Below are 23,673 nucleotides of genomic sequence, written 5' to 3'. Positions count from 1 at the left end.
AACAACAACAACAACAACAACGACGACGACGACGACGACGACGACATCACCAACGACAACGACAGACGACACCACCACCACCCCCTAGCGTCCGTCCTGCCCTCGTCCCTGGCCGTCTCCCTCGTTTGGCGGCCTGTCGATTCTCGTTTCTCGACCTTGTTGGCCTCCGTCTGACCTCGCGGGCCCCGTCTTTTCGCCCGATCTCGACTCTTCCAAGGCTAACGACTTGATGGACAGGAGGAAGCCCGCAGCTCCAAGCCACCAACAGACCAGCGGCCAGCACCAAACCATCCGTCCGGCTGTCTTTGGACGCGCGACCAGAGACCGTCCAGAGCTCGTTTCTCTCAATTGGGATCTTCTGCAGGGGAGTGGCCGGCTGGACAGGCTGATAGAATAAAGGGGAGATGGTTGAGCTTCACGCCGGCAGCTCCAGCAACATCACCACCACCACAACCGCCGCCGCCGCCGCCGCCAGGAAGACGCACAATAACAGGCGAGATGCACGCTCTGCAGCTTCGACCGTCCTCCAGCTAAAGGCCACGGCCTCCTCCTCCCGCGCAGCCATGCCTGCCTCGCCGTCGATCGTCCTGCTGCTGGTCCTGCTGCTCGCTGTCCAGGCCGGCCACGCAGCCCTCGTCCCCTTCAGAAACTGCCTGCCGGACGCCATCACCAAGTCCAGCCCCGTCAAGCTGCAGTTCATACCTCTCTACGTCGCTGCGCAGTTCAACAGCACACGGCCGGACCTCAATCTCAACGTCACCGTCTACGGAAACGTCAGCGGCACCGAGACGAAGGAGCCATACCCGCCCCCAGACGACCCGCGATGGAGCAACCCCAACGAGACACTGGGCAAGATAGTCAGTGTCAACCCGTCGACAAACACTTTTACCACCCTGTTTCCCCGGCTAGACGTCGTCAGCTTCTCAGCTGCCGGTGGCTCGGTCCAGCCGTTCTGCGACTCTCTCACCCAGGGCAAGTGTCCTCTCGGGCCCGTCTTCAACTTCACCCAGTGAGTTATTACATACATACAACGTATATAATAAAAAAAAAAAAAAAAGGTACTAACAACAAGATCAGGGACTCGACGGCGGATCTGCGGGCATTCTCGACGACATACAACGTCACTTCTTCCTACGCCTTCGCTTCTCTCCTGGCTACGCTCGAAGTCAAGGCTGGAGACGCTAGCAAGACGCCCTACAGCTGCGTGGTGGCAGACATCGCCCCAGACCTGGGTGATCCCCTGAGATCAGCCCTCGCATACGTTCCCCTTGCCATACTCTTGCTCGTTGGCGTGGCTACTGTCTACGCTGCCATCTACAGCCCCTGGGGAACCACAGATATCTTCCGCTGGACCTGCAACTATGGCCGAGACGAGGACCTCATCCGTCTCGTCACGCCCGGATTCGCAGACTGCCTGCAGTATATCCAGTTCATCATACTCACGGGCTCGCTTACTCTGAGTTATCCGGGCTACTACCAACCCGTCGTCAGCCAGATCGGTTGGTCTGTCCTCATGTTCAACCAGAGCTTCGTCAGCCATGGAAACGGCACGACGCCCCTGATAGATGGCGTCTACTCCGTCAACGGCACATACGGGCTCGATCGCATGGGCCAGTTCGTCGGCATGACTCGAGCCGCAGACATTTGGGCAGGCACCGTCATCTGGCTACTTGTCATCCTCGCTGCCGTCACGGCGATCATCCTGCTCGGTTTCGGCCTCAGATGGCTCCATCACAGCGTCAGCCACATAGCAGAGCAGGATCTGCAGTCCAAAAACACAGCCTTCACCATGGGAAACGTCGTTCGTATCGTATTCAACTTCTTCCTTCTCCCGCTAGTCTCACTATCCATGTTTCAGCTCGTCGAGGCTGGCTCCTCTCCCGTCTATGTCGTGGCCCTGGCTGTCATCTTGCTTGTCCTGCTCGTTGGATTCGCTGCATGGCTCCTCTATCTCATCTTCTGCACCCGTCCTCGCTCGTATCTCTTTGACGATCTGCCTACTGTGCTCTTGTACGGACCACTCTACAACACCTTCAGCGATGGAGCGGCGCCTTTTGCTCTCATATCTGTGCTGCTCACCTGCATGCGAGGCGTAGCCATTGGCGCCGTTCAGCCGTCGGGGATAGCCCAGATTGCTATCCTGGCCATCTGTGAAGTCACCATGATCCTCACCCTCATCGCTTTTCGGCCCTACGAGTCTCCCACTTCGATGAATGCATATCATACCATCTTTGCACTTGTTCGGTGTCTCACTATCCTCCTATGCGTTGCCTTTGTTCCCTCTCTCGATATTCCGGACCCGGCAAAGGGATGGATTGGCTACGTTATCCTCATACTACATGGCATGGTCCTCATATTCGGATTCTTCTTGAATGCCATCCAAACTCTCATCGAAGTTGTAGCCAGACAAGCTGGAGCTGGTGATGTAGGAGTCCAAGGTGAAGCCGCTAGAGGAGGTTTGGTAAAGGTACGTTCACACTCAATTGATTTTCTACATTATATCAATCAGTATAAGAGCTCACTAACCTACCTCTACAGGTATTTGGTGTCCGTCAATTATCCCGTCGCACCCCCAGGAAGCGCCACATACCGCGCAGAAGCACCAATTCCGAGGCTACCATGCTCAACGTTGACTTAGAACGTCCGTCAACTCAGCTCGACAGTGAGCGGCCCAGAAGTTTCTCAGGCAGCTCGGCTGTCCTGCTAAATCGGCCTGGCTTGGACCAGACGAGCACCGGGTTTGAGTCCGGGGCAGGGAGCCTGTTCAATGCCAGCAACCCGCGTGGACCAGGCAGTGGCCCGTACACGCCTACCACCCCGGGAGCCTTCTCAACCGGACCAGGACAAGCTTCAGGCGGCGGCGGGTCACCGCGCAGCGGCATCATGCATATGCATCTCAAACACGAGACGGCAGACCCGTACTACCGTCCGCCCCGGCAACGGCGCGCTACCCTTGAAGGCATACGCCACACCTCATGGAATAGCAGCGATATGGGCAACGGACGGTCAAGCCGTGCGGCTAACACTCCCGATCTGGATCCAGACGCAGACCATCATGCCGATGTCCTAGCTAATCACCCTGTCGGTAACGGAAGCACCCCAACGCCGGCTTATCTAGGTGCACCCAGAGAAGATCCCGACGGCGACGGAGATGGTGATCCTTCCCTTCGAACAGATTATGCAGTTCGCGAGGTTGACTTTTACTACCGGGTTAGAGGCCCTGCACTGTCGCATTCCGCTACTAGGAAACTCAAGACCGGTCCTGCCGATCCCACTGGCCCTGTATCATCGGCCGGCGGATGGCTAAAGAACCTATTCGGTGGGAAGACAAAGGAAAAAGGCAAGGGCTTCGAGGTTGTCCGAAGCTCCCGTGCACCTCCCCAGGCTGCAATGCAGCGACCACCACCACCTGAGCAGGATAAGTTCACAGAGCCTTATAAGGATGACTCTGACAGTGCCCAGGATCCAAATACTACTGCCACTACCTCAGGACCTGCTCCAGATCCTGATCCAAAAGCTTCGCCTGTCACTGAAAAGGCCAAAGCAGAGGCTGCTACAGACAACGACAAACCAGTCCTACCGCCTCTTCTGCTTGAAGACGCTATCGAATTACCCAGCCGATCAAACACTCGCAATGTCCCGCCAGATAGTACATCCGCTCATTCACGCTCTCAATCACAATCACATCCAGGAGCCCACGGCGGCATGCGAATAAGGCCACCAACTATTCCCCGCAAAAGCTCGAAGCGCGGTAGTTCCGTTGACCTACGAGACGCAAAACCTGGTGCAGCAGGGTCTTTCATAGGCGGACCTCATTCCCGCAACAGTTCTCGGGACTACGAAGCCACCAACTCCGAGGCGCTCGTTCCTCAACGGACGTTCTCAAACCGAGCTATCCAGCAGTCACGATTACCTTTTGGTTCAAAGTCGTCTTCAACACACAGTGCTCCTGTATCACTCGACTCGAATGATTCGATGGCACAACCTCATGCTACTGCTGATGGGACGGATACGACTGACCAACTTTCTTCGCCAGGACCCAGACAGAGAAACACATCAGCCGCGACTTTTGAAGCTACTCGACGAGGAATGTTAAAGGGCATGGGATATGTCCAACAGCATCGAGCAAGCGACCACATCCATGAAACCAGCCTATCCGGTGGAAGCGCCGCAGAAATCATAGGCGATCACCCTCTTCCACCTACCTCCGCTGCCTCATCCTAATTACCTTCTGCCTTTTGCCTATTCTACCGTTTGCATCTCATTCGAATTTTTTTTTTTTTTTTTTTTTCCATACAACCATCTACGAACCGGCAATTGGCAGATATTGATTCCAATACGGAATGGATCATAACATATCAATATCTCCTCCCTTTGCATACTAATGAATAATCATTTGACGAATTTCCTTTACTTTTCCCCCACTGTCTTCTCTCTTGCTCAAAAGTTGGATTTGCTCCCTGTCTATTTCTTGCAATGTCGTTAATACGTGAGGCCTTTTTTTTCAGTCCGTCTTCCAGCCAGTTGTTCAGTGCGTTTAATAGCCATTTACCCTAGCGTGTTCTTCCTCTTCCTTTCCAGCCTGTTTATCAAGAGCGACTATTTATTTGGTTGGATTCTCTTTTGGTGATCCCTTTTTTTGTGTGCTATAGAGACCGAGGTGATTACAGTATTGGGGGATCGGTGGCTATATTGGTTTCTGTTGAATTACAACAGATGTATTAAATAACTTCTATTTCAAATACAAAAGGTCTTGGAACTGAGCGAGAGACTGGTGTCATCTATATTTTTGCATTGAATGTTTTTTGATATACTACCTATATGGGCAAAACGTTCATCTTTGTTTATTTCACTCACATGGTTCGCTTCACTGGCTCAGCCAACCAAACAACCTCGCATCTTTCAAGCATCAACGACCATCGCTCGATTCGAACGACATCTGTCCTTCTAATCTTTTACTCTCGAGCTGCTCTACACTTCCTGACGATCATCTCAACGCCTACACGACGTCTTCAACCTTCCTGGCGCACGGTTTGTGGCGTTAGAAGCATCACCCACTAAACGCCGCAACTTCTGTCAACAACCACAGGATGGAGAACTCCTCGTGATCGGCAGTGGGGACCACTAGAGCTGCTGGCTGTCATAAAGTCAGCTACGTTGTCTGAACCTCCAGCTTGCTTGCTGCATCCCTCATGATTGGGAGAAAACGCCGCGTTTGACACTTTCAACACGCTGCATCACCCTCACCACCTCGAGGCGAGATATCAACTGGTTATATAGATATTATCTTGATCCACAACCTATCGCCCGAAAATCAACGAACTCCCCTGGCTCAAAATCTACGTGGAGCCTCCCTCCCGTGCCCACAGCAAATGCTGGCCCGTCTAAACAGCGGACGTTGGCGTCATCGAACACCCCCGGATAACGGGCAACGTTGTCCAACAGTTAGAAAGGAAAAAGAATACGGATATTCCTACCTTTTTTTTAAACCCTGGTTCCCCCGATGTCATTGCCTTCGGAATCTCAGGCCTCAACCCATGAAGCGCGATCCACGACTGTCCACCGCTCATTATCAGAGAGTCGCCATGACTACACGCATGCGGCGAGACGAGGAAGCAGTGGGGGCGAGGATCATACGACGTGGACACAGTTCCTGCGAGAAGATCAAGACCGGTTGATGGATAGCGGTAGTCCTGATAGAGATGACAACTCGTCGACTTCGCCGAACAGAAAACGAAGACTAAGAAGCGGTAGTAGTAGAAGCGGCGGTGGCGGCGGCGGAGGTAGCAACACTGGTATAGAAATACCAGGAGCTAGATATACCCAACCCGCTTCTATCAGGCAGCACTCTCGACCCGGTGCGTCTGCATCTCGACTATCAGGAAGTCCCAGCTTTGTCCGACCCGACGAAGAGTCGACCGAGACTCAGTCTGCTTCCTCCCCGCCTTCCTCATCGATGTCCCGCCAGCTAAACTCTCTACGGCACCGTGAAAGAAGCTTTACTGACCATCGGCTCCCACGATGGCAGCCGGACTCTGAAGTTACTGAATGTCCAATATGCGGCATTACATTTACGTTTTGGTTTCGAAAACACCACTGTAGGAAGTGCGGCAGGGTCGTTTGCGCAGCTTGTTCGCCTCATAGAATTACCATACCACAGCAGTTTATCGTCCGTCCTCCCGAAGCCCAGACACAGCTAACACTATCGAGCATTATCCAGCGCAATACAACGGACCGTGAAGGTGTTGACCTTGTTGACGATGAAGAAGTACAGCCGCAGCTTTCACCATCACAATCCCGAAGCCACCATCGCGCAACTTCGATCCATCAAATTCCTAGAAATGCTCTAGGCGGAGGGACCGAGGTTCGTCTATGCAATCCATGCGTACCTGATCCCAACCCCGAGCCCCCTCGCCGATATAGGGCGAGCAGCAGTACCTCTCATCATGAACATAGAACGAGAAATACCAGTCTTGGATGGGATGACCACCACCCTCATTCACAGGGAGATCCGCACTCCCTACCATCAGAATATCAAAGCCCAGGGATCTGGAGCATAAGTGCTGAAAGGCACCGTCGCCATATACCTTCTGTACCTTCTCGGATGGAGGGAAGAAGGCAACGGAACCAGGAATTTGAATCTAGTGTATGTTATTATATATCGGATGTTCCCTCCATTACCCCTTACTACATGATCTAACAACCTGTACAGGTTCACAGCTACAGACGAGATCCTCAAAGAAATCTTCGCGCAAACCCAACAGACGCCATTCTCCCCTCATATGGAGGTTTTGGTTATGAAGTCTCATCCAGTCTACGGGGGTTGGCTCCCCGGTATCTACCAGGTAGAGAGACAGAACCTCAATCCCAGGGTTCTCCGCCTCTTTACTCCCATGATGGATTCACTGTAAGTAGTAGACATTATATATATACCCTACAACTCCGAGTGTTAACCTGATATTCAGGATTTACAACGGAACCAGCATCACCCATCATATACAAGGTCTATTCTCCGCACAGCAGATATGAATCGCCCTCTGCCAGCACCACCATCCTGTTCACGACCTCGCCGTACTATCACTGAGCGGGATATTTGTCCCATATGCAATCATATATTCCCCCCACAATCTCCAGGCAGCGATGAAGATGCACGCGAAGCACATATCCGAGTGTGCATTGAAAGACACGCCACCAGACGCCCCGGGGCTTCCAGTCAATCCACACCATCAGAACGCCTGAGGATGCTTACTTTTGTTGCAACAGAGAAAGACTGTCTAGGCACAGACGGCGTACAGTCTGAATGCTCCATTTGCATGGAGGAGTATGAAGTTGGTGCCGAACTAGCACGGCTTGAGTGTCTATGCAAATTCCACAAGACTTGTATCCTTGGGTGGTTCGACCGTAAAGAAGAGTGTCCCGTCCATAAAGTGACATAAACGCATCTCAATATGTGTGGATTTTCCTTTGATATTGGCGTAATTTTTGGTCTATTGGCATATTAGAGCTTTAGGACTTGGGCTTTTATATCCATGGAAGCAGCGAATATTGTTAGCGGACTCTTGCCATATAATAATTGGCTTTAAATATATGATACTATTATTAAAGCGAGATAGAAACATCACTTTAATAAAGAATTCATTGGTGAATATATTGCTTGATGGTGTTGATAACTGCTGATGATGCCTAATAGTTAACTACGAGCAGCTCCCTCTAGACGACAGAAACGAGCAAGCAAGCCTGCAACAGAGAATCCTCTTCCCTTACGAGACGAGCAGTGCCACCAAGGAAAGGAGAGGAGATGAGGACTGAAGTCTTTGTCCGGGCTGAGAAAGCGGCCGATAGCACGTAACTATCATTCTACGCTCTGGTGAATCGTAGCTAACCCGTGTATAGTACAGCGCTGTGCATCTGATTGACGAAGCCTGTCATGGAAAATTTCAAAGCAGCGGTGCCCTTGTCAATAAAAGGAGCGTGGATGAAATGCTACAGCCCTGAGTTCAATGCGAAGCCTTGTTTATGGGAGAGTCGACGCGTAGCTACAACTTCATTAAGGGTGAGCCGCAGTGGCACTGGGGGGCTCAAGACGGTTTTCCTCAAGGCCTCGTAGATATCGATATCGCTTCGTCATGCGGTCGATCTGCTCGCCGTTGTAGTCAACAATACGAGTACGAGCGAGCGGCTCTCCAGGCAGCTAAATATGAAGGAACTAGCAACTTCCAGCCGCAAATCCAGATGGATGAATCCCACTTCCACCAAAATTTTAAGGCATTTAAGGCTGCTGATTCTCAATATATTCAGAGTTGCCTAGCTTATACGATAGCCCTCTGAAGGAACACTTACCCCGTTGTGCGCATTTCGCCGCCAAAAAAGGAACATTACTACCGACTGATATACGTACGCCCTGTCCTGTCGGAGCAGTTTTTGTGTCGGCCGCCGACATACCGTACCTCCGTGGATGGCGGCGTTAGGCGACCTGGTATGATCCTGCGAGAGAAGAAGATAAATACCAGAGGAGCCGTCGATACTTCCAGGTAGATGGAGGTGGAATATCCCCCTTCGAACGCATCGGCCCAGGACGCTTCGTCGCCTTCCGCCACCTCGACCTCACATAGAGGCTCACCTTCGCTAATACCGCCGCCTTCTGACTCACGAACGAATTCAAACGAAGCTACTGTAGGTACAGATGGCTCGAAATCAGCACAGTACAACAACAGCCCTCCCGCCGCAGGCACGGCTGCGGATGCGGCACCGAGTGATCCCCTCGCTGACCTCAAGCGTCCTCGAGCATGCGAAGCTTGTCGACAGCTAAAAGTGCGCTGTGATCCCGACCAAGACCATCCAGACGGCTCTTGCAAACGTTGTGTCAAGGCGAATAGACGCTGCATTGTCACCCTCCCCACCCGGAAGCGGCAGAAGAAGGCAGACAGTCGGGTTGCGGAACTGGAGAAAAAAATCGACGCGTTGACAGCTACACTGCAGGCATCAAGAGCGAAGAGCTACCCATCTGATTTAAATGCCTCTGGGCCGCAGCAACATGTTGAAAGGAGCTGGTCTGGGTCAAGCCGCTGGTCCTCTCAACGGCGGGTCTCAGGCGGTGCGAATTCATCAGGCCCCGCTGGAATGGCTGGAAGCAAGAGGTCGTCAAATGGGGATATTAGGTCGATACCGGGGATGAGGCCTCCTGCCATTCTTCAACTTCCTAAAAGCCCTTCAAGCCATGCAACTTTTGTCAATACGTGGTTGCGTGGGGAATCCCCCAATAAACACGAGAGCAGCTGGCCGGCATTTCTACCGGAGTCATCAGCAGCCCGAGGCCCGGACCATGAGTATGCAGATGTCATAGACCGTGGCATCATCGACCAGGAAACAGCAGCAAAGGCCTTTACACATTATGTCGAGAATATGGCACCATTGATGCCAGCGGTAGTATTTCCGCGGGACACCAAGATGGGTGATGTGCGGCGAGAAACACCCATACTGTTCCTATCCCTCCTCTCTGTATCAATTGCATCGTGTGCACCCAGCCTGGAACCGACTCTGACGAGTGAGATGCATAAAATATTCGCCGACCGTATTGTTGTCCGTGGTGAAAAGTCGTTAGAATTGATGCAGGCTCTCGTGATCGCTTCTCTGTGGTACATGCCACCAGAACACTATGAAGAGCTCAAGTTCTACCTCCTTATTCATCTTGCGGCTATTATGGGAACGGATATGGGCATGAACCGCCGCTCGAAGCCACAGGCACAATCATCAGAAATCATAAAGGAACTTATGAGTAGAAAAGCCATATTTGTTGACCCACAGTCGCTTGACGGTAGAAGAGCGTGGATGGGCTGCTACTTTTTGGCTGTGAAGTCCGTGCCTCTCCCTTTTGCGATAGCCGCGGATTTTTATTGTTTTTGATGTCTAACGTTTGTTATATGCAGTGCGTCTATGGGCCTTCGAAGGCCTCTTCTCACCCGCTGGAATACATATATGGATGAATCAGTCAAGCTGCTACTGGATTCGCCTGATGCATATCCCAGCGATCGGGCACTTGTTGAATGGGTCAAATTAGCCCATATCGGCGAAGAGATCGGCTTCCAGTTCTCTATGGATGACCCCTTAACAAACATATCCATAGACGAGCCGAGAGTGCAGTTCGCTCTCAAAGGCTTTGAAACGCGCCTGGATGAATGGCGGAAGGAGGTGCCTTCCAAAGTATACAGCCGTAAGATAGTCGATGACCATTCTAATTTGTTATTTCGACTATCGCTAAACATATATTCACAGCCGTAATGGAACACTATGAGCAAATTCTAAGCATATATATGCACGAAATCGGCATGCACGTTGATCACAACATCGACGATTTCAAACCGCCATTTCTCCCAGGTCTCGCTGAAGAATCACAGGCCAATCTTGGGACGGCTGCACATGTGAATGCACTTACAGCATGTCTTACTTCCATTCACCGGGTCCTTGACCTGTTCGGCACGATGGATCGATCATTGATGTCTTGCCTCCCTACCATACATTTCGTTCGCACATCTTATGCATGCGTTGCTCTGATAAAGCTGTACTCCGTTGCCTCATCACCCGGCAGCCGGCTCGCTAACGTCTTCAGCACTGCTGATTTCAAAGTCGAGGCCTTGCTTAATAACCTAATTAATCACCTCCATACCTGCAACGAGGGGAATCAAAGTCGAGTTGGCCTCAGATTCTCGCTTATAATTGGCATGCTGAAAGCCTGGTATGCGAAACGCAAGGATAAGAAAGCTGACGTTCCTCTTCCGCCCTTTCTCCAGCCACGGGCCTCAAAATCCGAGAAGACAGCACCCGCGGCCACGGCTACGGGTGTTGACGATAAGGCGAATAAGTCGGTGAGTAATCGCGACTCACAATCTACATTCTCCGTAAAGGGGAAATGCGTTCCTTGAGGTCATTACTCCATGTAAAGCGCGCAAGGCGCTATTTTTTTTTTTTTCACTGATCTGCTGATGCTTTGTTTCTTCTGCAGGCTCCTTTGAGAAACTCGAGCACTTCTAATACCCTTGGGGAGGCTGCTGTGCAATATCCCGCAAGTACCGCAACCACCAAGCTGGGAGTGCAGCAATCCCCCAACAAGGCTGCCCAGAATAATATATCTCAGCCCTGTGGTACTAATACACCTGGCCAAGCCATCGTGACCAGTCCAGGTAATATCACTACAACATCTGCGGCTACTATTCGTACATACGGCCCGAGCGGCCTTTCGCAGCCATCGTCTAGTTCAGGCGATTGGCCGCCATTCGTCAGCCAGAACCAAATGTCGACCAATCCTTACACTACGACGGCAACCTGCGAGTCCTCAATGCAACAGCAGTACATCAATCCAACCTTTGGGCAAAATGAAAACTTCGTTTCACAAGCCGGGTTCAATACTGTACCTACCACAGGCATGGACCAGCAGATTCTGACCTGGGGACACGGTACAATCCCAGACGCAGATCTATCCGCAGTGATGACCTTTCACCCCAGTTTATGGGATGAGGAGCTCTTCCAGCTCTCGCTCGAGGGCTTCGAAGGCGTCTTCTAGGACAATCGGTGAAAGAAACAAACCAAGCTTGTGAATGTTTCATACCCTGGGCGATCGAATGGATCTGGTTCGGAGTTTTTTACTCTCATGTTTCGTTCTCATTATCATTCACTTCCTTTTTGCATCTTGCTCGCTTTCTTTTTTTGCTCTGTATGCTTCTGACGTGGCATTTCGAGCCCGTTGGTTGGTGCTTCTCTCCCAATCTGCATGGAAGATGCATGAATCATGCATGGGACATTGGCGAAATCTTCAGCATGTTACGCTGCATTGCAGGGGTGCGTGGTTGACGATGCAAGAAACAGTACATATATACGCACCCAACTCCCTACTCCAAGGGACTCTCTCCTCAGTCTTACTGGGATGTCGCGGAGCCGCAGCATCCCGACTTTCTTTCACTCTCCATCCTTTGTTCTTTTTACAATTTCCTCCCTTCTCTTCGGCCGGTGTTTCCGGAGTATTGATTGGACAGGGCGTTATTTTGCATGTACTAGTATTACCAGCCGGCTATTCACCATTCGCTATGGAGAAAGAAACCACAAACCCCCTGTCTCCTCCGTATACTGCCATCTGTATTTACGTGATTAGGAAGTTTAAAAAAAAAAAAAAAATAAAAATAAAAATAAAAAATACTAAAACCAGTAATTCTTCCATTACCCGAATCGATGCCGTGGAGGTGCACTGCAGAGGTTTTATTATGCAGAAACCATCGCTTTGCGCTCGGCTTGGGTCATCCATACGGCACCAAGACAAGCCTGAAGGGAGAATGATATATCCGCCATAGATGCTGGCTATAAAGGGGGGAGGAACAACCACAACTCTTACTTCCTCGACCAGAAACATTATCGTAACCAGCCGCCGGCAACATCTCATCTCTTTCTCTTTCTCTTGCCCGTCGACATACCTGACTGTTTTCTCGGGAGTGGCTTCATCGTCATGTTCATCAACGACGAGGAACTAAATGCCATGGGCAAAATCCAGTCCAAGGGCATCTATCATGGGCTGCCTGTCTTCCCAGAGTCACTGACGGGCCTCTCTGCCATCATAACGGGCGCAAATGGCATATCTGGCCATCATATGCTTCGAGTCCTGGCTGAATCACCAGAAAGATGGACGAATATCTACTCCATGTCAAAACGGCCACCGCTAGTACCCACGAAATGGAAGACGAACGTCCAGCACATCTCGCTGGATTTCCTTAACAGTACGCCAGTGGAGCTGGCTATGGCCATGAAAGAAAATGATGTGAAAGCGTAAGTACCTGATCGCAAGATTCGGATAATTCGGGTTTTAACACACTTGCTTGGATTCAAGTGACTATATCTTCTTCTTCTCGTACATTCAATCAGAACCTGAGGATGGTGGCAGCATCTGGTCCGCTGCAGAAGAGTTGGTCAGGGTCAATAGTATGTATATGCAAGCCCGTTGGAAGGATATTTGACTTCCTTCCCCTGAATCAGAACCAGAGTTGCTCACAAATAGTGTCTAGCGGCGATGCTCTCTAACTTCCTGGATGCCGTTAAGCTTGCAGGAATCACGCCCAAGCGAGTCATGCTGCAGACTGGAGCCAAAAACTATGGCATCCATCTTGGTCCCACGATGACACCCCAAAGGGAGGGTGATCCTCGCGTCTTGCTGGAGCCCAACTTCTACTACACCCAGGAGGATACGCTCTTCAGGTATTGTGAAGAAACTGGCGCGAGCTGGAATGTAGTTATGCCGTCGTTCGTGCTCGGTGCCGTGAAAGAAGCCGCCATGAACATGATGTATCCTCTGGGTATCTTTGGGGCTATCCAGGCACACCTTGGACGGCCTCTTGTCTATCCGGGAGAACTTGCTTCGTATATGATGCCTCTGGATTTATCGTCGGCCATGTTGAACGGATATCTGGAAGAATGGGCTGTTCTCACTCCCAAGGCCGCAAACCATGCATTCAATGCTTGTGACAACAGCGCCTTCACCTGGGCTGCATTCTGGCCCACATTTGCCAGCTGGTACAACTTGCCATACCAGATTCCCGATGATGAAAAATCGCAGTACATTTCAATTGAGACTCAATATGAGCCGCCACCAAGAGGGTGAGACGATCCTTTCTGCGTATTTCGGGAAACAGGCGGATCCTGATGCTGATTCGTTATATATCTTGATAGATTTGGTCCCCGAGGCATCATCCGGCTGAAATATGCGCTCTCCCACTGGGCCACTGACCCTGAAGTCCAAGGGGCATGGAAAGTATTAAGTCAGAAGTATAACCTGCAAACTAATCCATTCCAAAGTGCAAAGGACATTCATCGTCTGTTTAGCTTTACAGATAGTGCGTTACTTATGGCATGGCCACTCCAATTTAGGTCAGTACTCTCTCTCTCTCTCTCTTTTTTTTTTCTTTTTTTCTCTTTTTTCGGCTTGTTTGCATTTTGGGAATATGGAGAGATAATGAACTTATTCTGTAGTCGCACAAAATGCCATAAACTTGGCTGGTTTGGAGCTGTTGATACCTTTGAATCTATGCGGCAGATTCTAGATGAGTTTGTTGGGCTTCGGATGCTGCCCCCTCTTCCGGGTTTCAAAGATCAATAGCATTCAACAAAGCTATACTTATATTTTACTCTTAATTTCTGTATCACCACTATGCTGGATGGGATTGTTTTTTGAAATGATCTGGCTATAAGAATCTTATGCAAGCCAGAGATGCAAGCATTTCTTTAAATAACGTGCATTTAAGGCTCGGTAAGCTCTGTCTTATAATTTGCATTGCCCTTAGGTATTAGTTAGTTGACTTACGAATGCAATCAACCAGAGAATGGTATACTATTCCACAAGTTAGACTAACTACCCCAGATATGGCTAACTTAGTGTCAGGAAGGAGGATGATCATATTGAGCTCTATCGAATGTAGCGAGATAAGATGACTAATACAAAAACTGACATTAACGTGGCCCACGCAGATAGTCCACTGTGGAACAAATCGTTGACAACTAGACTATAGAGTAAGTTCTGCTCCTGTTATCCCTCTCCCCTGTTGTATTTAGCAACGATCAGTACGGAGTATAGTTACGAATACATATACGTACCGCGATCACCCTGGCCTATCAAGTCTCTTCTAACATATGTTGTCGACTTCTCGCTTCCTTACCTTAGGGCTTTTGGACGTCATTGGAAGCCTTGAGACCCACAGACCAACTCAGCTTCAACTTTTTCTGGTTGCACTCGATCTGCGACGGCGGCTCAACTCAACCCTTGCACTGCGGCTCAACTTGGCACTGCGGCTTATCGCGTTCGCTGGAGAAAATGCCTATGCCTGACAGATCTGGATACAGAAACGTCTTTCTGCACATTGCTTCGACAGGAGACACCTTCGGAGGCTTCCACCAGGCGGGGTCAATCACTGAGGAGGTGTTCCTCTGGATACTGCAAAATGTGCTTCTAATTACAGAGCAGCCGTTGACTGTCACCCACCGGGCTTCGAGTCGAGTTGTCGCCAGTACTACAAATGTGGTTGAGCTTGGGGATTACGATGTCTCCTCTGCAGGTATGTTCTCTTTCTCTACTTGTCGATCACATAGACATACATATTTATATTTAGCTTATTTTCTTTTTTCATAGGGGCCATCCAAGTGACAGATGAAGCCTCTGTTTTGCGAGTCCCAAGCTTCTCTGTTTCGGGCAGAGACAGTTCCTTCCGGGCTGGCGTCCGCGCAAGGGACGGAAAATGCGTTGTTTCCGGACTAATCAACACATACGCACAGTTTGGCGCGTGGGAGGGATTCGAGGCCGCACATGTGTTTCCCCTACAGCACGAAACTATATGGGTCGAACACGGCTTTGGCCGTTGGGTTACAAATATGGAAAATCAGGTTGGAGGCTCATCGATACACTCGATCCAGAATGGATTGCTACTAAGAAGTGATGTCCATCAATTTTTCGATGCGTATAAAATTTCCATAAACCCCGATGTAAGTTGATTAGAAAGCGCCGCTCACCCCCTCCAAGAAAATAATAGATATCATATTGCTGTAGCTAACACAAATATAGGACGGATACAAAGTTGTGTGCTTCGGCCCAGATTTGCTTGGAGTTGATGGAAGAGTCCTCGACCCAATCTGTCGCAACCCTAACGACAGTGGCCGCGTTTCTGACGAGATTTTAAGGTGGCATTTTCGGCAGGCCGTCCTCGCCAACATGAAGGGCTCAGGGGACCCTACCTTCGAGCATGATTTTCCCCCAGGCACGGATATGATGGCGGACATTCGGGAGGGCCCATTCAGCCAGAAACGATTTGAGATAGAACTCGCTTCACGGTTGCAAGGCTTCTCAAGAGAAGAAGAAGCCTAGAACATCTTGAAGAGCAGCAGGGAGTTCTCTGTAGCATAAAGAAAAGCGGTTAACAGAACACATGAATTTATACCCTACAGTCGATAAATCATCCGTTGCGGGAGCAATAACACATATCTTATCTCGAAAGAAGAAATGCATCAAGACATCCCATGCTGTTTTCATCGGTCGAAGACATGGCCCTCCGATTGATTGCCTTGCCCAGGAGAGGTGCGTATAACTGGGTGTGCAAGTTTTTCTTATACCAAGGTGATGTTGCTCTCCTTGGCGGCGAGGGGAATGACAGAGGCTACCGCAGGGCTGGGGCTGGCCCTTCTCCTAAACTGTTGGGACAAGGAGGGGAGACCTTGATTGCGGCAGAGAGACCCATTATATATCTGAAAGACAGAGAAAAAAAATGCTAGTTATACCGAATTGGGGAACTACAACTTAGCTAGCAAATAGTTACCGAAGGTAACATATAACTAACCAATCATTGGGACAACAAACCACAGTATTAGAACAAGAGATAAAGCTACACTGATGAGCTTTAATTCATCGACAGTGAGAGATCTTCTATATTTGGCATTTGCACAATGCTGTCGATGATTTGCAGGTTCTGTAGCCTGCGGCGTTGTCTAACTATTGAAGGAAATATCTATTTCGAGTGCCCAGGCGAGTTTGAAATCTGTAGGCAACTTTTAAACGGAACATATGTACCAAGCTAGTAAGTTGGTCGCTGCTAAAATGAGAAGACCAAATTTATGACTTTGAGATGAGCAGAAAATTCAAGTGTCCTCTAGAAGTGAGGATAGTCGATGGATTTAAACCACAATTCCACCAAGCACATTGCAAACGGTTATCACGATACCCCGTATAAAAAACAAAGATTCAGTGGACTCAAATAAAGATACACAAGTAATTGCACCAACATTCTTGCTGTCAGGATATGTTTTGTTGGAGTATGGCTTGCAGATCTCGAACTAAAGGGCTTGATCAAGCTTGGATTTCCCCATAGCCCAACCAACTAGTTAACTACCTAATCACTTTCACTTAGATGAAAATGAAATTTCTATGTGTTTCTGTGGAATTCTTAAGATTTGACATATCAACAAGGTTGACCGTCATACCAAACCACGGCAACTTGCGCCACGTCACCCAACATAACTGCTCTGGGCTAGTAACACTCCCTTACCTTGATTTGGCCAACTGCCTGCGCCTCCCTCTCCCAATCCCGCCAGATAATGGCATCACGATACTTTCTGTCTCGAGTATACTCCCCGTCTCCTTTCATGGGATTGTAAATAGAGGAAGAAATAAGCCTGAGAATAATACCTTGAGCGTTATCGTGCTGGATCGGATTTGCGTTGAAGTTACCTCCTTGAACATTGTCAGGATTACTGGGAATACTACATTGATACTCATCCCTACAAATGCATGTTGAACGGAGGGTGACAAAGTCAGTCCGTGCCTAACTAGTTAGTTAAATTGAGCCTATGTCTGATAGGCAAATAGAATTCCAAAGAACTAGCAACCTCGAAGTATCAGCCCAGACATTTGGACATCGAACGAATACCCTGTATCATATAGACGATAATATAGAGTATCTGCACGCTTACATGCTGACCTCAGAGAGCGTTATTGTTAGTTACCAGAGGCAAAGAGAAGGAAAATAAGATCTAGTAGATATTCCCCTACATTACCTTTAACCTGTGCTCTGGAGTTAAATCCTCGATACCAGGGTAAGGTAAGGTATGAATCAGGCCAACACTTCAATCGCCACAGGTTATCACCTGCATGGTTTAAACATATCCTCTTTTTCAGACTTGCATGATGATTATGCTTCTTTGAGTTGTGAAAGTGTTCAGCAGTGGGTGGACCTAGGAATATGGAGAGGAAGAAGAAAATTGATGTGCTAACCGGGGAATATACATAAACCCCAAGCCCGATGTCACTGGGACCTAAATAACTACTGCTTCCCACACTTCAGAGCTATACTTCAAGTAAATTGCCTGCACATCGGGTATTACTCCTATTTGCATACCGTTATCCATCCATGTCTGAACAAATAATTGAACGATTCCCGGTGTCGGCTGGGCCTGATGCCATTTTTGAAAGTTTCAAAAAGAATGGAGTAGTTGTTATTGAGAACTTCGCTAAGAAGGATCAACTGGACCGATTCACTGCCGAAATCGACCCTGCCCTGCAGAAGCTAACGGCGGGATATGCCTCTCGCATAGATGGTGATGAACCAGTAGATGAATTCTTTGGGAAGAAAACCAAACGCCTTGGCCAATTATCAACTGTTAGCTCTGTCTTCCGCCACGAGTTTTTGGAGCATGACTTGATGCATTCTCTTTTGGAGCGAAACTTTATCGATTATCCTCTAGCCGGATATTGGATGAATACAAGCGATGTCATCGAAATTGGACCTGGAAGCAAGCCACAACCTATCCACCGTGATCTAGAGCTGTATCATCCATTTGTTATAGGAGGTCCCGCGATGCCAGAGGCTATATGCAATTTCATGGTTGCTCTCACCCCATTTACGGCGGAGAACGGAGCGACGGTGTTTGCCCCCGGGACCCATCTTAACGAGAGCTTTGAGAGGCTCGAGGACGGAGGCCTGCCAGGTGGTGACAAGACTATCTCAGCTGTCATGAACCCAGGGGACTGCGCCTTTTTTTCAGGAAAGGTCATTCATGGCGGTGGCACCAACAGTACAACTGATGAGTTCCGGCGTGGTTTGTCCATGAGTTTTATTCGAAAAATATTGTCGCCAGAGCAAGCACACCCGCTTTCAATTTCCCGTGAGATTGTCGAGACCATGTCATACCGAGGCCAGGCAATGCTTGGATTCCGAAGCAACTGGCCTGCAATTGGAGATGAGCCAGCTATCATCTGGTCCTATCAAGGGTCGGATATTGGAAAGAAGCTGGGGTTGGGAGACAAGAACTAAGGCCGTCGAAGTGTTATGTTATAGTTTTCCCCTTGTACAGCCCTAGTTTCACAGCCTTGAGGTCTGCGACTGTGACTCAAGACTCAATCAGTTCCCTTCGACAAAATCGATTTTTCCACTGTAAAAGTCGGTTGAATAATCTGATGGATAATGGGGCGCTGAAACATGACATTTGCTGAAGGTATACGGTATCTATTCGGTATTATTCATAGCAAAATATGTTTGCAACAATCAAATTCCACTGAGAGCCCTCTGCATCGAGTCTCTTCCAGATGACTTTCGTAATTCCCGCCTTGAAGTTGGCACTTCCTGAACATTTCATCTACTAACGCCCGGGCCATCAATTGTTCACGTGAGTAGTTCGTGAGAGCCGCATCCAAGACGTCAAAGCTTTCAACGTCAACCAACTTGAACTTCAGGATCAACCTCGAATTCTCACGGCGAGTTCTCTTCTTCTGGGCTGTATTTCAAGGTTGTGGGGGTGATTAACCTTGAGACCACTGCCCGAAGCTACCTGTTACTAGCTCACACCCTGACTGACGGCGTGTCTGCGGGCAGACAGCTTTGCTCTATAGCAGAAGGGGCATCCTATCACCGTGGACACACACTACACCAGTGTAGCATATTACAATAATATGACATGTCGTGGCACTTTCATTTAATCGGTTAATACAACAGTGACCAAAACTGCTGCTAACCAAGGTAGAAAAGTCCATAACATGGCTTATAACCGCCGCTGGAAGAGGCCAAGTGTATTCGGTGCTTATGAGACAAGTAGGAATAGGAGGATAGGTAAGTTCAAGTACCAGTCAAGCGATGTATCCTGCATTATTTTAATTCTCTAAACTCTGGAGGGCTGCAACTGGGTGAGCAACTAATTCAGCCTTGCATTTTGGATTTAGTACAAGTCATCATCTCTATAATCTACTGCTCCATGTCTACTGGCATAATTTTTGGATATGCTGCCCTAAAACCAATCCTTATCAATGAAGGTGTGTATAGCTATCTATGCACGGAAGATGAAGCTGTCCCAGGAATGAGGGCATGCTACAAGCAGGAGTTACGGTACGCTACCTAGTTCCATAGTTTGCTCTACAATCCACCACTAACCATCAAACTAGATTAAATTTTATGTTCACTGTATCAGCAATGGCATCAAACCTCTTTGCTTTACCAAGTGGCTCCATTTTAGACCATTATGGCCCTCGATTTACGGGCGGAGTTGGTGCTATTCTCATTTCCATGGGGTCCCTTTTATTTGCATCCGCTTCCCATTTTCCTTATGACAGGCATTTATTCGGATATACTCTCATGGCAATGGGTGGTGTATCTGTTTTTACGTCTTGTTTACATCTGTCAAACGCTTTCCCGAACCACTCCGGCCTAATACTGGCTATTTTGACCGGTGCATTTGATCTCTCGAGCGCTCTATTTTTAGTCTTTCGCAGCGTTCACAGCACAAGAGCTTCACTGAAGTTTTTATTTCTTCTATACCTTGCTGTGCCAGGACTTATCCTGGTAGCTCAGGTATTTCTAATGCCGCCAAGACCATACAGTACTATTGGAGAGCTCATCGGACACACTCAAGATATTTTGGCCGAAGAAATGGAGAACGAGAGGGCTAATGCTGTCTCAGCCCTTGATCCAGATCAGCAACCTTCCACATATCATGATACTGTAGACAAACTCAAGGCTGTCCTTGAAGATTACGACTACGATCATATCAAAGATACCTGGATGTTTCCCTCGGTGAAGGAAACAAACTGGAGACAGAATACCAGCAATCAATTATGGGGCATCCTACACACCTTGCCGGCATCAGAGCAAATTAGTTCATGGTGGTTTATTCTACTGGCAGTTTTTGCGATGGGCCAGTTTCTTCGGATAAACTATTTAATATCCACCCTCCGTGTACAATACGAGTATCTCTTATCTTCTCCCACGCTCGCCAGATCGTTAAATCAGCTATTTGACTGTCTGCTGCCTCTCGGAGGTATCGTCACCACCCCGTTTATAGGGTTATTTCTCGACTATGCCACATTACCATCCATGCTGTTACTTCTTGTTGGAGCGACAACCATTATCGGCATTACAGGCTGCATCCCTAACAATCTAACTATGGGATACATTAACATCATACTCTTCACATTATACCGGCCCTACTTTTATACGGCAATTTCGGACTACGCAGCAAAGATATTTGGTTTCCAGACCTTCGGTAAAGTCTATGGTCTGATAATATTTGCAGCCAGTATAGGGAGTTTTCTTCAAACTCCGTTGGAAATGATCACTTTGAGGAAGTTCAATGGTGACCCCTTGCCGGTAAATGTACTACTTACGGCTGGTACATTTTTTGCCGGGGGAGTTCTTACTCTGTTTGTTTGGCATAAGTCTAAGCTTTTCCATTCTTGTTTAGACCACAACGTGGATATCGAACCGAATTATGGCGATTTACCGATGGGAAGATCGAGCGTGGCCATTGAGGATGACTATACTGCCGCTGAAGAATATTATGCAAGGCCAACCGACCCCCTTCTTTTTTCTTTTGATAAAATGGGCCACGCTTCATCTTATAACTCCATACCACATGATGCTTAATACAGATAATTCTTCGAATAGAAAACTCAAAGTAAATAATACATACAGCCCCCCATGGGCTGACAAGCTCTCTGACGCGATTGTAGATGCAATGATTATAAAATTCTTGATAATAGCACAATGACCGCTAGCTACTACAGGAAATAAGTTGATGTGATCAAGAAAGAACAGTGATGCCAACAATTCAGTCAACTTCCAAGAGCTGATACTTCCCACCCTCACCAGCCGGGCCCTTGTACTCTTCCAAAGCTCGCTCAACAGCATGCATACATCCGATAACCTTCTCCTCGTGCCACCTTCGCCCGACAACCTGGACAGCGATAGGAAGACCGTGCATAGCATCGGCATCATAGTACTTCCAGGCACCCCGAGAAACGGCACTGTCAACACCCAAGTTCTTCAACACCCGCTTGTACACATTCTTGCCCTTTTTGCCATCAGGCCCAACAAGAGCATCCCTCTTAGCGTCAACATGGCCGACTGGAATGACACCGGCGGAGTAATCAAGCATATTCCAGAAGAAAGTGTAACCACAGGCACTGACAGCGTCAGTCATCGCGCCGTGGGGGAGAGCAGGGGTGGCATTGACAGGGCAAAGAATGAAGTCGAAGTCTTGCTCCTTGGCGTTCCACCAGTCATGCCAGGTAGCACGGAAAGTTTCACGCTGGGCGACAAGCTTCCATTGCTGAGTAGCAGTTTTGAGGCCAAAGTCACGGAGAAGGTACGCCCATGTTGGATCACGCTTAACGTAGCGAACAAAGAGGTAATAGGCATATCGGAATGGCCAAGAAAACCAAGAGAAAGTGGTTAGGTGGGCAGCACCCGGATCAGAAGATTCACCCGTTTGCAAATGGGAATTGAACGTTTCACAACCATCAGAGTTCAGCAGAAGAGACGCTAGGTTAAGACCCATTAGGGAAGTAGCAGTCTCTGGCTCCTTAACCTCAACGATTGTGTGCCCGGCTGCGGTCAAAGCAGCAACTGTGGTGTTTATTCCACGGGCAACTGCAGGAGTTGGTGGTACAACGCCTGAGGGCTTCATGTTAGTGAAAAAATTGTGGGCTAAAGGCAATTAGGAGGGCAAAGGGAACAACTAACCGTCCGACCTCATAACACCAATTCGGAGCTTCTTCGTCTTAGCCTCGTCTTCTATTTCGCTCCTCCAGACGACTGGATGAACTGTGGTATCGTACTTCCATGGCTCCATTCCAATAATGGACCGAGCAAAGTAAGTCAGATCATTGAGTGTTCTTGCCATAGGGCTGAAAACACTAGGAACGCCCTCCTGTCCCGCCATACTAGTGCTGACGCCGGCCTTCGGCCATCGCCCAGTGCTGCAGCGGAGAGAATAACAACCACTCCATGCAGCAGGGAGACGGACGGAGCCAGCAACATCAGAGCCGACACCAATACGGCCTCCCATGGCCAAGAGAGCAGCTTCACCACCAGAAGAGCCACCAGGAGTGAAAGCAGAGCCATGAGGGTTACGGCAAACTCCCCAGAGATCATTAGTAGATTCAAAGGAGAGTAGTGTGATCGGAAGAGCAGTCTTTGCATATGGAACGGCACCTTGAATCATGTCAGACAGGGAAACTGCATATTGCGACTACCGAAACCACATACCTGCGTCTTTTAACAGCCTAACTAAGGCACCATCCTTTGCAGCTGGCTGACGGGTATATCTCGTATAGCCCACAGAAGTGTCGAAGCCACCAACCTGGATGGAGTCTTTCAACGAAACAGGGATACCAGCCAATGGCCCCTGAAGGTTGATCCCAGACTTTGCCCATTCCTCAGACTCTGGAATCAGCAATTCCGTTATACAATTGCATCGTTCCTGTGCCTTGATGGCGATCTTGCCATAAGTATGTAGTACATCGACGGGGGCGAGCGCGCCCTTGTGGACGTCTTGGACAAGCTCTTCGATTGGCTTGTCGATCACTGAATGGTCAAAGGCGGAGAATGGAGCATGGTAGATAGAAGGCAGAGAAGCAAAGCGCTGCGATCTTTGGTTGCGCTTGAAGTCGCTGTTTGTTGGTTCTACTTAGTAACTAGCTAGGTACCCGAGGTAACAACCGAACAAAGGAGAGGGGAAGGAATTTTAGGTAATCAGCTTACCGAGCACTACGGTACTGGAAGTAGTCGAAAGGAGGAAGCATCTTGACTAGGCTGTGGCATGCAATGGCGCTGTCCAAAAACGTGGCTGGCTTGCAGCTCGAGGTTGCTGGTGGTTGTTGCAAGGACGGGGAGG

At 49.0% G+C, this 23,673-nt stretch overlaps 9 protein-coding genes across 10 annotated transcripts; 8 read left to right on the top strand and 1 right to left on the bottom strand.

The window, feature by feature from the left end:
- Window positions 1-19: 19 nt before the first annotated feature.
- TERG_06886 (uncharacterized protein) lies at window positions 20-4,224 on the top strand (the record flags this gene model as incomplete). The annotated part of the gene is made up of 3 exons (XM_003232848.2): window positions 20-1,009; window positions 1,078-2,467; window positions 2,539-4,224. The coding sequence occupies exons 1-3, from the start codon at window positions 405-407 to the stop codon at window positions 4,222-4,224; spliced, it is 3,681 nt and encodes a 1,226-aa protein (XP_003232896.1). The 5' UTR covers window positions 20-404.
- Window positions 4,225-5,503: 1,279 nt separating this feature from the next.
- On the top strand, window positions 5,504-6,958 carry TERG_12473 (uncharacterized protein; the record flags this gene model as incomplete). Its single annotated transcript, XM_003232847.2, has 2 exons — window positions 5,504-6,646; window positions 6,713-6,958. The coding sequence occupies 2 exons, from the start codon at window positions 5,504-5,506 to the stop codon at window positions 6,956-6,958; spliced, it is 1,389 nt and encodes a 462-aa protein (XP_003232895.2).
- Window positions 6,959-7,025: 67 nt separating this feature from the next.
- TERG_12472 (uncharacterized protein) lies at window positions 7,026-7,436 on the top strand (the record flags this gene model as incomplete). The annotated part of the gene is made up of 1 exon (XM_047751424.1): window positions 7,026-7,436. The coding sequence occupies one exon, from the start codon at window positions 7,026-7,028 to the stop codon at window positions 7,434-7,436; it is 411 nt and encodes a 136-aa protein (XP_047607070.1).
- Window positions 7,437-8,535: 1,099 nt separating this feature from the next.
- TERG_06884 (uncharacterized protein) lies at window positions 8,536-12,122 on the top strand (the record flags this gene model as incomplete). The annotated part of the gene is made up of 4 exons (XM_003232846.2): window positions 8,536-9,854; window positions 9,927-10,210; window positions 10,273-10,862; window positions 11,000-12,122. The coding sequence occupies 4 exons, from the start codon at window positions 8,536-8,538 to the stop codon at window positions 11,555-11,557; spliced, it is 2,751 nt and encodes a 916-aa protein (XP_003232894.1). The 3' UTR covers window positions 11,558-12,122.
- Window positions 12,123-12,490: 368 nt separating this feature from the next.
- TERG_06883 (uncharacterized protein) lies at window positions 12,491-14,131 on the top strand (the record flags this gene model as incomplete). Its single annotated transcript, XM_003232845.1, has 5 exons — window positions 12,491-12,807; window positions 12,869-12,960; window positions 13,044-13,632; window positions 13,705-13,902; window positions 14,005-14,131. The coding sequence occupies 5 exons, from the start codon at window positions 12,491-12,493 to the stop codon at window positions 14,129-14,131; spliced, it is 1,323 nt and encodes a 440-aa protein (XP_003232893.1).
- A 711-nt stretch (window positions 14,132-14,842) lies between these two features.
- TERG_06882 (uncharacterized protein) lies at window positions 14,843-16,117 on the top strand (the record flags this gene model as incomplete). Its single annotated transcript, XM_003232844.2, has 3 exons — window positions 14,843-15,083; window positions 15,158-15,507; window positions 15,587-16,117. 3 exons carry the CDS (start codon window positions 14,843-14,845, stop codon window positions 15,884-15,886), a joined length of 891 nt encoding a protein of 296 aa, XP_003232892.1. The 3' UTR covers window positions 15,887-16,117.
- A 79-nt stretch (window positions 16,118-16,196) lies between these two features.
- Window positions 16,197-18,824, top strand: TERG_06881 (uncharacterized protein; the record flags this gene model as incomplete). The annotated part of the gene is made up of 1 exon (XM_003232843.2): window positions 16,197-18,824. Exon 1 carries the CDS (start codon window positions 17,922-17,924, stop codon window positions 18,822-18,824), a length of 903 nt encoding a protein of 300 aa, XP_003232891.1. The 5' UTR covers window positions 16,197-17,921.
- A 719-nt stretch (window positions 18,825-19,543) lies between these two features.
- Window positions 19,544-21,422, top strand: TERG_06880 (uncharacterized protein; the record flags this gene model as incomplete). The annotated part of the gene is made up of 3 exons (XM_003232842.1): window positions 19,544-19,616; window positions 19,727-19,889; window positions 19,946-21,422. 3 exons carry the CDS (start codon window positions 19,544-19,546, stop codon window positions 21,420-21,422), a joined length of 1,713 nt encoding a protein of 570 aa, XP_003232890.1.
- Window positions 21,423-21,606: 184 nt separating this feature from the next.
- On the bottom strand, window positions 21,607-23,581 carry TERG_06879 (uncharacterized protein; the record flags this gene model as incomplete). Of its 2 annotated transcripts, XM_003232841.1 has the most annotated exons (4): window positions 21,607-22,451; window positions 22,521-22,991; window positions 23,046-23,449; window positions 23,541-23,581. In XM_003232841.1, the coding sequence occupies 4 exons, from the start codon at window positions 23,579-23,581 to the stop codon at window positions 21,607-21,609; spliced, it is 1,761 nt and encodes a 586-aa protein (XP_003232889.1). The 2 variants fall into 2 exon arrangements, with proteins under 2 accessions (XP_003232889.1, XP_047607069.1); XM_047750291.1 differs by lacking the exons at window positions 23,046-23,449; window positions 23,541-23,581 and having other exon boundaries at window positions 22,521-23,001.
- Window positions 23,582-23,673: the final 92 nt, after the last annotated feature.

This window comes from Trichophyton rubrum, assembly GCF_000151425.1.
Source record: "Trichophyton rubrum CBS 118892 genomic scaffold supercont2.8, whole genome shotgun sequence".
NCBI lineage: Eukaryota > Fungi > Ascomycota > Eurotiomycetes > Onygenales > Arthrodermataceae > Trichophyton > Trichophyton rubrum.
Note: the sequence above shows the minus strand (reverse complement) of the source record. Positions and strands in the feature narration are given on the sequence as shown.